Below are 17,022 nucleotides of genomic sequence, written 5' to 3'. Positions count from 1 at the left end.
GCTATAAGGGCCTATACTACAAGGGCCTATCTGCACATTAACCCTTTTATTAATAATTAAATTAATAATATTATTTGTGCGTATATGTGTGAATTTGTATGAGTGCGTAACTGACACACACATAGAAAGAGAGGGAGAGAGAGTAAGCAAAAATATATTGTGATACATATGTGTAATAAAAATATTTTATGATATTAGCTTTAAATGTCACAAAATTTGTTAGATTTTTAAATGTGGCAAAGTTTATTTACATTTTTATGTATAATTAAAGTATATAGATACATATTAGGATGTAGCTAAACTTTGTTATACTTGAAGATGTAACAAATTTTGTGATATATTTCTTGGTATCACTAAAAATTGTATTACAGCTAGACAAATTTATTGTTGTGTTAGTCTAGTAGAAAATTAGTTAATGTTTAAGGTCAAAAATCATGTGTTTGTGTCCATCATGACTCAGACCTTTGAAATTTTTGTTTATTCAATAAAAAAAGAAATGCTTAAAATCTCAATAAAAAATTATATACCTCATCTTCTAGGATTTCTCATTTTATAATCTTTATCATTTTGTTGACTTGAATTTTTATAACTTGAAAATAAAAACGAGTTAAATATGTCAAATCGAATGGGGTCATAGGCAGATGAGCTAATCTGACGAGTTTGCAGGTCGATTTGATGAATTAGAGCATCCACTATGGTGCTACCCCATAGTGGTGCCACATGTGTGCCACCTCAACAACTACATCCTTTTTCAACTACCTCATATTTTCCCCACTGTGCCACTACCTCATATTTAACTATTCATGGACCCCACTATCATTATTATTATATTTACCACTATACACACACACATATATATATATATATATATATATATATATATATAAATTAGCATGTGACCCATCTTTGAGACAAGGAATTGAGGTAGCAATATTGCTACCTCAATTTTTTGCTACCCCATTTTTGAAGACCTTCACTGTGCTACTATCCACTAACTACCTCAAAACTACCTAGCATAGTGGATGCTCTTAGGAGTAAGCAAAATAATATTTTATTTTTATAGTAGTCGCCACTTCGAATCCTGCTCGTTTGCTTTTTCCACCTCGTTGAATAAAAATCACATACTAATGTGTGAAACTCGTTCAGATGAAACAGATTTCATTTGACATTATAATTTTAAAATTTAAAATTTAACAAAAAACAATGTATTCAAAGTGATACTGTTAACACGTGATCAGAATAAGTACAACATGATATATGAAATTATTATTGAAAAATGAATTTACATATGGCAAACAACTACTGTAGAAAAGCAGATCAAAGAAGAGGTTCTTCATTGGTTTTTCCATCTCCTTTATCTGCAAGAACAAAACATATATTTCAAATTTTAATCATATTTTTGTACAAATAAGAAAATTGGAGTATAATTCCTTAGCAAAATAAATTTACATGTAGAATGTTAGGGGGTCTAATTAATAGACATATTGTATCTGTGTCCTGCTTTCTTAATCTTGAAAAAATTAACTATTTTGAACCTTTTGGAGCATTGTGAAGTAGAATGTGCTACATTTAATTCTTGATAGATTCTGAGTTTGCCTATATGCTCATATATGGTTGTGGAAGACACCGTCTCAAGGGCTGAAGGGCGCCAATACTACTACTGCATTTTGGCCTCCGAACCCAAATGAGTTGGATATGGCTACAAGCAAATCACACACTTATAATCAGTTTTTATATGTCATTCAATTCCACACGAATGCTTTGATTCAAGATTTCCATACCAACGTTTATCTGATGCTGCTTCTTCACATATGGGATAGTGTCAATGGTGACTTCAGCCTCCAACTCCTGCACATTAGTTTAATTAGAGGGTATTTGACTTAGCTTATTTTAAAGCGCTTATAAGATGTAATTTGTTTTTGTTTTTTTTTTTCACTTGGGGGAGCTGGGGAGGAGGAGCAGTGAGGTTTGAACCCAAGACCTCACTGTTCATAGACAGGAGGTCACACCGCTTGGTGTTTGATAATTGAGCTTATAAGCTAGAGGGAAAATTTTTAGTTAGTCAGAAAAAATCCTTGTTACAGAGAAAAAAATCGAAAAGAAATGAAATGATATATGATAAAAGTAAAAAATTATAGTTGAGTTATTTTTGTTAAATGAGGTGATGCTTATAAGATAATGAGAAAATAAGTTATGATAGATGAACTTATTTTATGGGAAGCTTATAAATTTTTGTAGCTTATTATAACGCTTATAAGTTGTTTAGGAATTTATTTTGTTAAATACTTTGAAGAAATTTTCTAAATAGATTATAAGCTCAGTCAATCACCCCTTAGTTAACACTTAGAATTAGGAAACAAACACTCTAACAAGATTTTGCAAAAAACCTTACATCTTGGTTGAGTGTAGGATGTAACCAACCAGTGTTGATTGCTTTAATAGTCGCTATTGCTTCCAACCCACCCGCAGCTCCCAGCGCGTGTCCGATCATTGACTGATGACAAAATATTCTTGATATATTATTAGCCCTCTATAATTATTGGAAATATAATATAATAATTTTTAGACCTTGGTGGCATTCATCTTCAAGTGAGAGGTGTCGCTGAATACTTTTTCGATGGCTTGAACCTCAGCCAAATCTCCAGCTGGAGTTGATGTTGCATGAGCGTTCACATAGTTAACCTTGCAAATCACAAAAATTTATCTTAGTTTCATTTTGTATCACACAAAAACGAATGAGATTACCTCTTGTGCAGAGACTCCAGCATCTTCCAAAGCCCTGATTATGCAAGACGCAACGACAAGGCCGTCGGGGCGTGGATCTGTCAAGTGATGAGCATCACAGTTGGTTGCACCTCCCAAATACTCTGCATAAACCTTGGCTCCTCTTTTCATGGCATGCTCCATGCTCTCCATTACCAACACTCCAGCACCCTCTCCCATCACAAATCCATCGCGGTTTCTGTCCCACGGCCTCGACGCCTTGTGTGGTTGGTCGTTTCTCACAGACAAGGCTCTGCAGGCTGCGAAACCTCCAATTCCAAGTGGAATCAGTGGAGCCTCCGTTCCACCGGCCACCATCACATCTGCGTCGCCTTGTCTGATGTGGTTTGCAGCAGCATTGAAGCAGTGATTAGCAGTGGCACAAGCTGCTGCAATGGAGTAAGTGGGCCCCATGAAGCCCGTGTCCGTAGCCAGCAATGCAGACCCCGTGCTTGTCATAACATAAGGAACCCAAAACGGAGTTATCTTTCTATGCCCCTTCTCAGTCAAGGCATCCGCTCCATTCTTGAAAACCGAAGAGCCTCCAATTCCTGATCCCACCACACTCCCATTCTTGTCTTGTCCATCTGCAATACAACAATTCAAATTTCCTCATTGCCTTTTCGTTCCCACTTATTCAACTCTAAAAAACGTGCCTTTTTGCCAAGGGTAGCATCATCAAGAGCCTTTTTGCCTGCAACCAAGCAATATCTCCAGCAATCGTCGAGACGCCGATCATCCTTGGCGTTGATGTATCCCTCAGAAGAGAAGCCGCGAATCTGACCCCCGATTTTAACAGGGAAATCTGATGTATCAAATCTGTCAATGGGAGTGATACCGCTCACTCCATCAAGGAGTTTGTTGTAGTAAGTGTCGATGTCACTTCCGAAAACAGAAACAAGGCCCATTCCAGTTATCACTATCCTTTTCTTGGGATCCGTTTCTCTCTTTGGAGAAGCCTGCATTGATTTGATCTTCCCAGGTCTTGCTGCTGAAAAAAATCAACCATCATAACTTGATCAAAACAAGAAAGTAAACTATATATTTGGAATTAATTAAAACGATGATGATGAAATTAATTGGTTTGCACCTGAAGTTGTAAGGAACAGCTTAGAGTGCGATGGCTGGGTTGGGAGAGATTTGAGGGCATTGCAGCGAGTATGGGGGTTTGTTGATTGAGTAAGCAGCTGAGTAGAAGAAGATGCGCACACAATGCTCCACATTTTTATTTTTAAGTTCTGATTTATTTCACATGCCTTCCTTCCCACTTAGGATCAACGTATAAATGGTTGCTAAGCATTCTCTCCGTCCGGCTTTTAATATCCAATTGAGAGTGACACAGAGATTTAATAAAGTGGTTGGGCGTATTATGAGTGAAATAAGAGTCTCATCTTTTATTGAAATGAGATTTAGTGTACCACACTTTATGTCACACTTTCAATTTTGTTTAATTTCTTATATATGTTTTCTTCAATTTCAACTTTATATGCTTTAGTTTAATTTTGTGATTATTAACTAGGGTTTATTCCATCAATTTAGGGTATATATTTATTTTTTATCATTTAATTTTACTTTTATTAGCTAATAATAGGTTGGTAAATTCAAAGTCATAGTATATATTTTTTAAAAAAATTATTTTTTTTGAAATAAAAATTAAATATAATTCATAGTATTATAATAAATTTTATTTTTATAAAAAGTATTTTTAAAATAATAGATATAAGCATGTGACATAGTGACACACATAAAATTTTGAGACACTGGATCTTACTTACTTTTACTAAAAATAGAAATGAATACAAAGATGTGGAACACCAAACTAAATTATATTAGTATTAAATATCAAACCAATCCAAACTATATTAATAAGGTGTGGTGCGATTTGATTTGGGGTGTACATAATTTTATTTTCTTACTTAATAACAAATATCTACAAGGCTATTTAAAAGAGGAATATAATATCATGAAGAACAATTCTAAGATATGAATTAAATAAGTCAATTATATGTCTCAACATTAAAATGAAAGAACCATCACTCCTATATAAGGGATGGGAGAATGGTGAGGATGAGTGAGTGAACTTAAGATTTAAGAATTTAAACCTCTCAAAAAAAAAAAGATTTAAGAATTTAATTTTAAATCTCTAAGTCCACATCATATGTAAAAATAATATATAGGAATATAAATTTACTATATTCGTTGAATAAAATTTTAAAAACTCAATAATAAAAATAATAATAATAATAATAATAATAATAATAATAATAATAATAATAATAATAATAATAATAATAATAATAATAATAATAATAATAATAATAATAATACGATTTGTAGCTTGGTTTGATTTATATTTTTTAAAAATAAAACTTAAATCATGCTCCCTCCGTCCCATTAGCTTTGTCCCAACTTTTTTGACACGATTATTAAGAAAAGTATCATTAGTGCAGTAAAAGTGTGTAAAGATGTGAGCAGGGGCGGATCTAGAAATTGAGGTTAAGGGGGGCTGAATTTGTTAATTTACGGCGTCCGAAGACATTTACACGGGGATCCCAAAGCAATTTTTTTTAGCAATCCGCACACTTCATTTTCATGCATTTTTTTACCAATCACTTAATATAATAGATAATTGTTTGCAATTCAATTAATTCAACATATCAAGTAGATTGAAAGCATATAAAACATATTTTGATGCATTTTTTTAAAAAAGTATTTCATTTTCTAAACCAATAAACTAATTTTCATTGTTAATAATTAGTAATTTTACTTTTAACTTTAGAATGGACTCAAATTCAACATTAAAAATTAAATAAGTAAAAAAATAGGATAAAAATAACATAAATGTAACAAATCAATGTACAATGTCAAGCAATTAATATGGATGCTTGGGTATATTTTTTCTTCTATTTCTTATTTACACACACATAATAATAATAATAATAATAATAATAATAATAATAATAATAATAATAATAATAATAATAATAATAATAATAATAATAATAACTCAAAAATTGGGAGAGCCCCCCTCCCCCTCCCCCCCCATTCGCCACTGGATGTGAGACCATATTATTTGTAGTGTAAAATCATATGATGGGCCCATTTCTCCACTCAAAATTTAATTAATTATTATTATTAACGCTACCTATTAAGTTATACTTTTTCTCCACTTACAATAAACTAAACCATTTTCATTAAAACATGTGTCGTCCCCTTCTAGAACTATTTTTGATGGACGAAGGGAGTATTATTATTAATACTAAATTTTAAATGGGATTCATTCTTCACTCATAACACACTCAACTATTTTTATAAAAATCTATGTTGTTTCCATTTAAAATTATTTTTTGTTAAAGGAGAAAATATTACATTAATATATCTTTTATGTCAAGGCTTCTTAATTTATGCACACAATAGTGCTTCTTTATGATAATGTTTTTCTATAGGGTAATTACTCTTAAATAGATAAACTTTCACCAAATTCTGAAATTGCATACCACCTTTAAAATCAACCTAACAGTACATAATTTTTGTATATTTTTTAATTTTTTCGATGACATCTAAAATCCCCAAATTTGAAAATGATGTGGACGCCGGACTTACACGTGGACTCATCGGAGTTCAGTTCAAAACGACGCCGTCCTTAATTAAAAGAAAACGACGTCGTTTTCTTTAAATTCCCAGATTTAATTTCCTTAACTTTCCCCTTTTCTTATCAAATCGCGACTAACAAAGGCCTCCACCCTCTTCTTCCTTGAATCAATCAATAAGGCAGTTGAGTACAATACCACTACCGCCGGGCAAGGAAGTGGCACCCAAGCTCGTTCGACTTCTCTAATTTTTCGGTGCCAGAGTTGTTTGCACTGCTGCGATAACAAGTGGAAAGAATATGAAAAGAAATCCATGATTCAGAAGGAGCAACAAATGAATGAATCGTCTTCGGAGAATTCGTCGGTTGTGGTACACAGAAGGAAGAGATACTCATTGTTTCAACGAAGAAGAAGACGGCAAAATCAAACATATAAATGAAGAAGAGGGCAAAATTCGACGATAAAGGGAAAAATCAGAAGAGTAAGGTGAAATTTTAGAAAAAAGACGTAGTTTTCCTTAACTAAGGACGACATCGTTTTGAATGGCCGTCCGGCAAGTCCACGTGGGCGTTCCGGCGTCCACGTCATTTTCAAATTTGGAGTTTTTAGGTGTCATGGGAATAATAAAAAAATATACAAAAACTATATATTGTCAGACTGATTTTAATGGTGGTGTACAATTCCAGAATTTAGTGAAAGTTTATGTATTTAGGGGCAATTATCCCTTTTATATATTATAGATCATGTAAATTTCAATGGTCTAAAGAGTTTACGTGGAAGAAATCATTTTAATATTTGATCCCCCAGATGAATATATCATACTTATATGAATATATGAATAATCATGCATATAAATTATAATTAAATTTGACGATGACGCATAATTCATTTAGGAGGTGGTCTTGGGTACACCTGGGTGTACCGTACAACCGGATCACACCTTCACTTAAACTTTGACCCGCACTCTGATTTGAACCCATATTCTGACCCAACTCATATAAATAACACTATTTTGGGTACGGGTCAACCCGGTTGTACGGTACACCCAGGTGTACCCAAGATTTTGTGTTCATTTAGTCAGACATTTCCCCTTACTCAATAGGCCAGAGGCTCAAGTCAGCCCATCATTGATCATCTTTAAAAAAAATTATAACCAAATTTGAGTGAAATAATATGATCCATGTGACTTAGAGCTTTAATATTATCTAGATCCATTTTTATTGTCATTATTTTTACATCCAAGTACCAAGTACCAATTGTGCACATGCTATATCTCTCACTGTATATATTTTTCACATACATGTACCATCTTACTAGTAGCATGAACCATGTGTTTGCATAAATCTCACGTTGCTATTTAGCATGAAATTGCCTAACCACTTTGCACAACTTCTTCCAATTGCCTAACTAAATTAAGGAAGATGCTTTATAATAATGTCTTTATATATATATATATATAGGGGGCGCTCCAATGAGACCCCCTAATTTTAGTGAGATCTAGTGCACGATCTGGTGCGTTTATTTTATCAATCCTATGGCTGATATTGTATCTGGAGGGTGATTTTTTTTCGCAGGGTTCGAATCCTGGAGGGAGCAGAATATTTTAAATTTTGTTATTCATCAGTACATACTGCATTGTTCATCAGTACATACGGCTCTGTTCATCAGTATATATGTCTTATTCGGTACGAATTTTTTAATTTTTATTTTTCATCAGTATATACATCTTGTTCATTAGATATACGTTTTGTTCATTAGTATTATATTTCTTATTCATTGTACTCATGTTACACGAAAAATAGGGGGTCTCACTGGAGCGCGCCCCTATATATATATATATATTTCATTTTCATCATATGAAATATATTAGTTACACATTCAAACTGAATAATAATATCTATATATTTTTCCTCAAAAATTAAAATAAAATAATATCTATATATTTAACTTCCATCATATAAAATGAGATTAGTTAATCGTGAAACACACGTTTCTGCTAGTTTTAATAAATATGTGATGTGGAATATTATTGAAATAAAATAATAGTATAATTGATTAAAATTTAACTTACACCAACTCTTTGAAGTCAGATAATTAAAGCACTTACTTATATTTAGGATTAAAAAAGTTAACATAAATAAATTTGAACATCCAATTCTTATAGTAATGTTTTGGATCGGAGGTCCAAATTATTAAGGAAAATTCATACACGAAAATGTAAGGCCGTTTTAAGGGCTGAAGGGCGCGAAGACAACAACTGAGTTCTGGCCTCCAAGGCCAAATGAGTTGGATATGGCTGCAATAATCATAAGCATCATTATGATACTATATATCTACTTAATTATATTTTGATTCAAAATAGTGGAGGATTTCATACCAACATTCACTTGATGCTGCTTCTTTATATTTGGGATAGTGTCAATGGTGACTTCAGCCTCCAACTCCTACATAAGTTTAATTAGTTAACACTTAGAATTAGGAAACAAACAGGCGTTTAATTTACATATTTGATTATATGCATGATTGTGTATTTTTATCATTAAGAATATGATTACTTCAATCCCATCATTTTAATGGGATAAGAGAATTGGGATATCCTAAAGTTTCACTTCATCAAAGTAAACAAGTGATTAGCCTTACACAATTTTTATCCCCTTCAAAGTAAACACCCTCTAACAAGATTCTGCAAAAAAGCTTACATCTTGGTTGAGTGTAGGATGTAACCAACCAGTGTTGATTGCTTTAATCGTCGCTATTGCTTCCAACCCACCCGCAGCTCCCAGCCCGTGTCCGATCATTGACTGATGAAAAAAATTTCTTCAAATCACAAAAAACAATTATATATATTACTAGCTCTCTATACTTAATGAAACTATACTAATATTTAGACCTTGGTGGCATTCATCTTCAAGTGAGAGGTGTTGCTGAATACTTTGTTGATGGCTTTAACCTCAGCCAAGTCTCCAACTGGAGTTGATGTTGCATGAGCATTCACATAGTTAACCTTGCAAATAACCAAAATTTATCTTAGTTTCATTTTGTATCACACAAAAATGAATGAGATTACCTCTTCAGCAGCCACTCCAGCATCTTCCAAAGCCTTGATTATGCAAGACGCAACGACTAGGCCGTCGGGGCGTGGATTTGTAATGTGATGAGCATCAACGGTAGCTGCACCTCCCAAATACTCTGCATAAACCTTGGCTCCTCTTTTCATGGCGTGCTCCATGCTCTCCATTACCAACACTCCACAACCTTCTCCCATCACAAATCCATCGCGGTGTATGTCCCACGGCCTCGACGCCTTGTGTGGCTCGTCGTTTCTGTTGGACAAGACTCTGGCGACTGTGCAACCTCCAATTGCGAGTGGCACGATTGCAGCATCCGTTCCACCGGCCACCATCACATCCGCCTCGCCTCGTCTAATGTGGGTTGCAGCAGCAATGAAGCAGTAATTTGCAGTTGAACAAGCAGCTGCGATGGAGTAAGTGGGCCCCATGAAGCCGGTGTCTATAGCCAGCAACGCAGACCCCATGTTTGATAGTGAATATGGAACGAAAAATGGACTTATTTTTTTATTCCCCTTTTCAAGTAAGGCTTCCACTCCATTAGTGAAAGCCGTGTAGCTCCCCATCCCTGTTCCCACCAACACTCCCATTCTCTCCTTCTCCATCTGCAACACACAATCTATATATCAAGTTTCAATCTTTCAAAACGTATATATATATATGCAAATTAATTAATTCCAACGGCTGCATCAGCAAGTAGTTGTTTGCCAAGGGTAGCATCATCAAGAGCCCTTTTTCCTGCAACCAAACCATATCTCCAGCAATCATCGAGACGACGATCATCCTTGGCGTTGATGTATCCCTCAGACGAGAAGTCGTGAATCTGACCCGCGATCTTAATAGAGAAATCTGATGTATCAAATCTGTCAATGGGAGTGATACCGCTCACTCCATCAAGGAGTTTGTTGTAGTAAGTGTCGATGTCATTTCCGAAAACCGAAACAAGGCCCATTCCAGTTATCACTATCCTTTTCTTCGGATCTCTTTCTCTCTTTGGAGAAGCCTGCAATGATTTGATCTTCCCACGTCTTGCTGCTCAAAACAGTCGACCATCATAACTTGATCAACATATATACATACTTAATAAAGTATAGAATTTCTTCATGAGCAAAATCGGCAAGTATTGAGCCTCACAAGATATATGTATAAGTAAATAACAACACAATCAAGACACGAATAGGATAGGTTTTTTAATTAAAAGGTCGAAGACTACCTGAAGTTGTAAAGTCGACTGATTTGAGGCCATTAGAGCGATGAGTGTTTCTTGATTCTTTGTTCCTCCTGTTAAGAGCATGCAGAGCTGAAGAAACTGCGCAAGCATAGCTCGACATTTTTACACCTAAGCTGATGGCTTATTTCTTTAATTTATAAGAAGAAGTAAAAAGTGAACGCTGATCTTGGTTGTGTTGGGTATTTGGTATTGGTAATGGTATATATATACATGTTTTCTTGCTGATTAGTTATTATCTAACTACTTCGTATAACGACTTCTTCCAAATCACAGAGCTCTAAGAACACACGATATATAAACAAGTTGGATTAAAAAGTGAGTTTACTATCCGTTCATCTAAAACTCATATAGTGATATCTCTTAACCACCTGAACCCTCTAATTAAATTTATAAAGGCTAATAGCCAAAAAATACACGAACTTTCATCGAATTTGCAAATTGCACATGACCTTCAAAATTGGTCTCAGAATACATGACCTTTTAATTTAATTGTGATTTGCACATGCATTGACCATAACTTTAAGCCTAGTTGACGTGGCTGCCGGAAATTGCAGACGTGGACTAACCGTCGGGCAAGTAATACGACGTCGTTTCTTGAGTGAATATAATTTTTTAAAAAAAAGAGGAAAATCTTGGTCTTCTTCTCCGTCTTTTCCAGACGTCGAGCACGACCGCCGCCTTTTCCAGATCCGCCGTCTTTTCTAGACGCCGAGCACCACCGCCACCGCCGAGCACATCGCGGTCTTCTTCTCCGTCACAGGCCATCGCTCGCTTTCTTTCCGCTGCCTCACCGCCGTCCTCCATCCTCCATCGCTCGCCTTTTCTTCGCTCATATGAATGTCGCCTCACCGCCATCTTCCATCTCTGCCCCTTTCCCTGAATCTCCATCCTCCATCCGCCGCCATTCTCCATCTCCGCCGCACCGCACAACGCGGCCTCGTCTCCAGCTGCCGCTTTCCACCAGCCACAACACAAACACCACACAACGCGGCGACACGACACAAGCACTACACCATGCCACGAATTTCAGTAGCGAAGAGCCGACAATCCCCAAATTTGCAGAACCCCCAAATCCACAAATCCCCCACAATCCTCCTCTGCCTCCAACCTTCCAAAATCGAAGTCGAGCCGGATGAAATTGAAGGAGTGGTGATGGAAAATCGAAGTCAAATGGGAAGAAATCCCTAGATCTGAAGCCACAATCCTCCTCTGTCTCCAACCTTCCAAAATCGGATTCGAGTCGGATGAAATCGAAGGAGTGATGAGGAAAAATCGGAGTCAAATGGGAAGAAAACCCAGATCTGAAGCCACAATCCTTCTCCCCATGTGCGTGGAGTTCATCAGCTTCGTCACCGGCGAGGCCTCCGACAAGTGCCACCAGGAGAAGCGAAAGACGTCCGCCGCGGCCGATGCTGGAGAAGAAGAGGACTAATTTTTGTCAGCTTCGCTCTCTCTCTCTCTCTCTCTCTCTCTCTCTCTTTCTCTTATGCCACATGTATAAAAAAATTACATTGTTTTTAATTTTTATGCCACGCGTATTGCCACAGCATTAAAAATGCCACGCGTATTGCCACGTCGTTGCCGGTCAACTTTAATTATAGCCGGAATTCTCGCCGTGTGCAAATCACGATAAAATCAAAAGGTCATGTATTCTGAGGCCAATTTTGAAGGTCATGTGCAATTTGCAAATTCGGGCAAACTTCGTGTATTTTTCGGCTATTAACCCAATTTATAAATAGAAAGGCTAATTGCCTGTAAATCCATAACACATTTAGCAATTTGGAAATTGAACCTATTTGTTTAAAATTTCTTTAGAATCCAAAACCTTTTGTTTTCTTCTAATTTATGTCCCGTCATCAATTTTGTCCAACGTGGATGTGGGAATTAAAATTAAATTGTGACAGCCGAAAATGATAATGTGGCCACAAAAAATGACACTTAGACAAAAAAAATTGATAATTGAACTAAAATAACACTTTGAAAATAAAAAAATATAAAAACAAGTTCCCCTTCCCTCCTATTGCACCCTTCCCCCTTCCTCAAACCCTAATTTCCCGCATCCGCCGCCGCCGCCCCCTGACCCCCGGGCGGCCTGATAGCGCCCTAACCATGGCCCTAGATCAGACGAGTTTGGAGGATTAGACGGTGGCTGCCTCTGCCGAGATGATTCGCGTCGGAGAATTCTTGGATGCCGCGTGGGGGGGAAATTGAAGGTTTTTGTCATACAAAAAATTTGCCAGTTCCATTAATATATATAATAGCAGGATCCATACAATTTCACTCACATTTAAAATGAGATTTACTCACGTTTTATTAAAATATATGTAGTTCAAAGTGCGATAATTTTTTGGTGGACAATTGAAATAAAACAGAGTAATGTGGTGCTCCGAATTCAGATTGAAATAAAAGATCAAGAAGCAAATCTCACATTATTAAAGGAGTGAATAGTAGATAAATATTAGAAAATAATATTTTTTTAATAAAACCTTTAGATTTATCAATGTGAAATGAGTGGCAAAACTTCTATAATCTAGGACACCACCCATACGACACTTTGCGTAAATTGAGTTATATACATTTGCAAGTTTTTAAATTGTGAAGATTCTAAAAATAATAATTTTAAATTCATTTTATGTGTGTGGTAAGTAAAATCTAAGAATTATTAGATAATTTTATTTTATAAAAGCGAAAATACATCTAAATATAGGGCGGGTTTCTTCACGGCGACAAAGGGGGCACGAAGGATTGACACTACAAAAAAAATCGTGATTACCGGCGGCAATTCCCACCGGTAAACACCGGTATGCCGCCAGTAATTCTGTCGTCGACGATTCGTATACCGGCGGCAAATGACGGCAGCCAGTAACTAACGGCGGCATCGCCACCGTTGAAAGTCGTCGTCGCTTGACGAAGATTTGCTGGAGGTTTACCTGCGGCATTTCTCGTTGGTGTTTAGCGGCGGCATCACCGCTACCAGTAAAGTTGACCGGACGGTGGTGGCGTCACTCGCCGGCTGGAGTAATACCGGTGGCAATTCCCGTCAGTGATTAGCGGCAGCATCTCCGCCGCCAGTAAAGTTGACCGGAAGGCGGTGGTGCCACTTGCCGGATCGGCAGTGTTTACCGGAGTAATACTGGCGGCAATTCCCGCCGATGATTAGCGGCGGCACCGCGCCGCCGGTAATGTTTTTATTTTATTTTATTTATTTATTTATACCCCACAAGTATATCCGTATTTGTACATTATTGCAGACGTTAAACGAACTTCCCAGTCGGTCACTCATCTTAGTTGTGCTCTAAGTCAAGCACACTTAACTTTGAAGGTCCTTTGGAGTGGTCACCAGTACAGAACACTCGTATGATATATATATCTAGTACCTATTAATTCATTTAAACTCTATTTCAATATATATACAATATCATACATTCATAACCTTAGAATATGTCGAGATGTCGTTAATTATTGATCGGTCTCGTTTTCGCCCTTATTTTTATATCAAAAAAATATTTATTAATTATAATTTTTTTTATCAATCTAGTTTATAACTATTTTAATTTGGTATTTGTAATGTATTTTAAATTCAATTGCATACGTTGATTCAATCTAGGTTACCTTTTTTTTAAGTTTTCGACTTAATTATATAATCACAATAAATAGGGGATGGAGAATGAGGTAAATGCAATGTTGTTTCAAAACATGAAATAAATAGTTCAAGAAAACATAAATGTAAAAAGAAAGTGCAAGTGTAATGTTGTTCCAAAACATAAAATAAATAGTTCAACAAAATATAAATACATAAAAGTCAAGACGATGGACCGGGGATCATAGACCTAATCATCAGTAGGGGATCGAGGTAGCTGACCCGACTGCCTCATAAACTCCTCGAACATAGCCATCCGCTGCTCAAGGGCCGCACGTGCTGCACGTTTGGCCTCAAGTGCTACTCGTTCTATAGCCTACCCCATCCTCGTCCGCCTTCTGCAGGCACTCCTCCGGCATGGAGATCCGTGTCTCGTACAGCTGCTGAGACATCCCGAAACTACCAGTGCTGTGAGTAGACCCCCTACTAACCTGGCTCACACCGGCACTTTCAGTGCCGTAGAGCCGTGACCTGCCGGGCTGTACGACCTCCAAGTAGACCTTATCCAGCCGGTTCTCTCATCCAGTCTCAAGAGTAATGCGATGAATCTCCGCCTAATTCATACATAACAATGCATAATTGATAGTAAATAAATACATTTCACTATGTATTACTAATATTTGATTAAAGTTAAACACTTACATCAAGTCTCTCATCCCTCTCTGACACATAACTTCCATCCGCGCGCATGTGGAGGCGGAGGAAGGTGCTATAGTTCTGTGCGGCCGGGGGAGTCCAGTCTCCAAGCTCTGGTCATGCATGTATATAAGATAAATAAGTTATTATCAGTTCGCACGCGCTCGCCGGGAAACCGCTTGCACATCGTCCCGCGCCCAGTATTCCTTGAGCCCAGTCTAGAAATCGTCAGACATTCCCAGGGGTATGTCCATCGTCTCCCCTGCCTCGGTGTTCTCCCTGAGCTTACTCTTCAAGTCGCTCATCAAGTCACTGTACCTTTTGCGAGCATTTCGCTCCCACATCGCCCTCACCTCACGATCATCATCAGGCTCCCAATCATACACTTTCAGCTGAAAAAAATGGTTAATTTAATATATAACATTTTAACAATATATAATGATAAATTTATATGTGCTTGAAATTCAATTACCTTGAATTTCTAAAAGTACGCCTCTTTCACCGCTGGCAGAGTTAACTTCCAAGTGTACCCGCCTGGGTTCTGAATCCTCTTAAATGCTGTCGTGCAATTGGTGGAGATGCCCTATGGCCCCTTCAACTCACTGTGGATAAATTTCAATATGTAAAAGTAATTTAACGAATTGTTTGCTATACAAGAATTAATTCTTTAAATTAAAATACTTACCCAGTAGACATCCTCTCAAAGAGCAACCTCTCTCTGTCACCCCTACGACACTCGGTCGGCCCTGATCTCGGCAACTGACTTTCCTCTGGGCCTTCTACCCTGTGAACTAGAAGAGGCCTGAGGAGTCTCAAGAGTCACAGAAATGTGCGGCCCGGACCCTGAAGATGTCTGATCAGTCTGTTGCTTATCCTTAGACCTAGAAAACATATGGAGACCTCTACGAGTATACATGTTACCTGTTTCAAATTGATTCATATAAGTATAGAAATAAATAAAATATCATAAATTACTTGAATCAAACGAAATTCTGGCAGCATAATCCCACTATCCTAACTACCAAGTGTTCAACTCAACCAGTTATGTGAATTTACAAATACATTAACAAATAAAATAACAAAAATAACACATAAAATAACAAACAAACAGATACATCGTCAAATATTCAAATTGTACATTTACAGTTGCACGCAAGTTCTCCTTATATCGTGACTCACCACAGAAGTTACAGTTGTGGAACTCAATATCATCCCCCCAATACAACATACAATTATTAACACAACAATCGATCTTTTCTATTGGCAAACCCAAATCGCGCAGATTTATCTTCGTACTATAGAAGTCGTCGAGACAGTTGTTATCCTTCAGTAAAGCCTTTTGAAACATCGAAGACAATTGATTGTAGCATCTCTCAGACATGTGGTTTTCAACTTTTATGCTCATTAATTGTGTCATAAAGGATAATTGTGAGTAAGTCTCACAGGAAGGGTACAATGGATTATCGGCTGCGTTCAACATGTCATAAATCTGTTGAGCGTTAGGATTGGACGGCTCCTCGAGATTTGGAGGATCTTGGTAATTACTAGGTCCAACATGATCATACACCATCCTTTGGTAGTTACTGTATGACCCATCATACACCATCACTGATGCTTCCCCGTGATAAACCTATGTTGTGTAATCGTGGAGAAACCCACACCTAGTAACATGTTCTCTGATTGTAGGTACAGATAAAAAGGCTACATTCTTACACTTCCTACACATGCACCTTATGTTACATACTCCATCTGTGTACGCCGTTTGATTTATCGCATACTCAAGGAAACCCTCAAGTCCCGTTTCAAATGCAGAACGATCATTGTATCTCGCGTACATCCACAAACAATTATCACTCATTCTTGTAAATTTAATTGAAAAGAATAAATAAAATATCATAAATTACTTGAATCAAATAAAATTTCAGCAGCATATCTAATTACCAAGTGCTCGACTCTACCAGCAGCTATGGTAATCATAGTGGTTTTAATTTACTAAGCCTATACTAGGTCTACCCAGCCCCCCATTGTCGAAGCAATACAATACATATTAAGCAATAAAAAATAGAGTTATTAAATTAAAAACAATCATTTGTT

The 17,022-nt window shown here is 36.7% G+C and overlaps 4 protein-coding genes across 4 annotated transcripts; all 4 read right to left on the bottom strand.

Moving 5' to 3' along the window:
• Positions 1–1,189: 1,189 nt before the first annotated feature.
• On the bottom strand, positions 1,190–3,229 carry LOC131024555 (3-oxoacyl-[acyl-carrier-protein] synthase I, chloroplastic-like). Its single transcript, XM_057954071.1, has 6 exons — positions 2,746–3,229; positions 2,569–2,682; positions 2,393–2,494; positions 1,782–1,848; positions 1,536–1,699; positions 1,190–1,358 (listed from the first exon to the last, which is right to left on the bottom strand). Exons 1-5 carry the CDS (start codon positions 3,220–3,222, stop codon positions 1,632–1,634), a joined length of 828 nt encoding a protein of 275 aa, XP_057810054.1. The 5' UTR covers positions 3,223–3,229; the 3' UTR covers positions 1,190–1,358; positions 1,536–1,631.
• Positions 3,230–3,365: 136 nt separating this feature from the next.
• On the bottom strand, positions 3,366–3,728 carry LOC131024569 (3-oxoacyl-[acyl-carrier-protein] synthase I, chloroplastic-like). Its single transcript, XM_057954090.1, has one exon. The coding sequence runs from the start codon at positions 3,726–3,728 to the stop codon at positions 3,366–3,368; it is 363 nt and encodes a 120-aa protein (XP_057810073.1).
• Positions 3,729–8,471: 4,743 nt separating this feature from the next.
• On the bottom strand, positions 8,472–10,026 carry LOC131026013 (3-oxoacyl-[acyl-carrier-protein] synthase I, chloroplastic-like). Its single transcript, XM_057955793.1, has 5 exons — positions 9,421–10,026; positions 9,244–9,357; positions 9,053–9,154; positions 8,731–8,797; positions 8,472–8,649 (listed from the first exon to the last, which is right to left on the bottom strand). The coding sequence occupies exons 1-5, from the start codon at positions 10,024–10,026 to the stop codon at positions 8,582–8,584; spliced, it is 957 nt and encodes a 318-aa protein (XP_057811776.1). The 3' UTR covers positions 8,472–8,581.
• Positions 10,027–10,088: 62 nt separating this feature from the next.
• LOC131026012 (3-oxoacyl-[acyl-carrier-protein] synthase I, chloroplastic-like) lies at positions 10,089–10,811 on the bottom strand. Its single transcript, XM_057955792.1, has 2 exons — positions 10,635–10,811; positions 10,089–10,453 (listed from the first exon to the last, which is right to left on the bottom strand). Exons 1-2 carry the CDS (start codon positions 10,750–10,752, stop codon positions 10,089–10,091), a joined length of 483 nt encoding a protein of 160 aa, XP_057811775.1. The 5' UTR covers positions 10,753–10,811.
• Between the last annotated feature and the right edge of the window lie 6,211 nt (positions 10,812–17,022).

Source organism: Salvia miltiorrhiza, chromosome 5 (genome assembly GCF_028751815.1).
Source record: "Salvia miltiorrhiza cultivar Shanhuang (shh) chromosome 5, IMPLAD_Smil_shh, whole genome shotgun sequence".
NCBI classification, from domain to species: domain Eukaryota; kingdom Viridiplantae; phylum Streptophyta; class Magnoliopsida; order Lamiales; family Lamiaceae; genus Salvia; species Salvia miltiorrhiza.
This window is presented reverse-complemented; position numbering and strand designations above follow the sequence as displayed.

Coding starts and splice junctions, on each gene's coding strand:
- LOC131024555 (XM_057954071.1), bottom strand. CDS start 3,222: ATGACAAGCACGGGGTCTGCATTGCTGGCTACGGACACGGGCTTCATG. Junction 2,495..2,568: donor TGAAGATGAATGCCACCAAG/GTCTAAAAATTA, acceptor TTTTGTCATCAG/TCAATGATCGGACACGCGCT. Junction 1,849..2,392: donor ATCCTACACTCAACCAAGAT/GTAAGGTTTTTT, acceptor ACTAATGTGCAG/GAGTTGGAGGCTGAAGTCAC.
- LOC131024569 (XM_057954090.1), bottom strand. CDS start 3,728: ATGCAGGCTTCTCCAAAGAGAGAAACGGATCCCAAGAAAAGGATAGTG.
- LOC131026013 (XM_057955793.1), bottom strand. CDS start 10,026: ATGGAGAAGGAGAGAATGGGAGTGTTGGTGGGAACAGGGATGGGGAGC. Junction 9,358..9,420: donor CTGGAGTGGCTGCTGAAGAG/GTAATCTCATTC, acceptor GTTATTTGCAAG/GTTAACTATGTGAATGCTCA. Junction 9,155..9,243: donor TGAAGATGAATGCCACCAAG/GTCTAAATATTA, acceptor TTTTTTCATCAG/TCAATGATCGGACACGGGCT.
- LOC131026012 (XM_057955792.1), bottom strand. CDS start 10,752: ATGTCGAGCTATGCTTGCGCAGTTTCTTCAGCTCTGCATGCTCTTAAC. Junction 10,454..10,634: donor AGTCGACTTTACAACTTCAG/GTAGTCTTCGAC, acceptor TGTTTTGAGCAG/CAAGACGTGGGAAGATCAAA.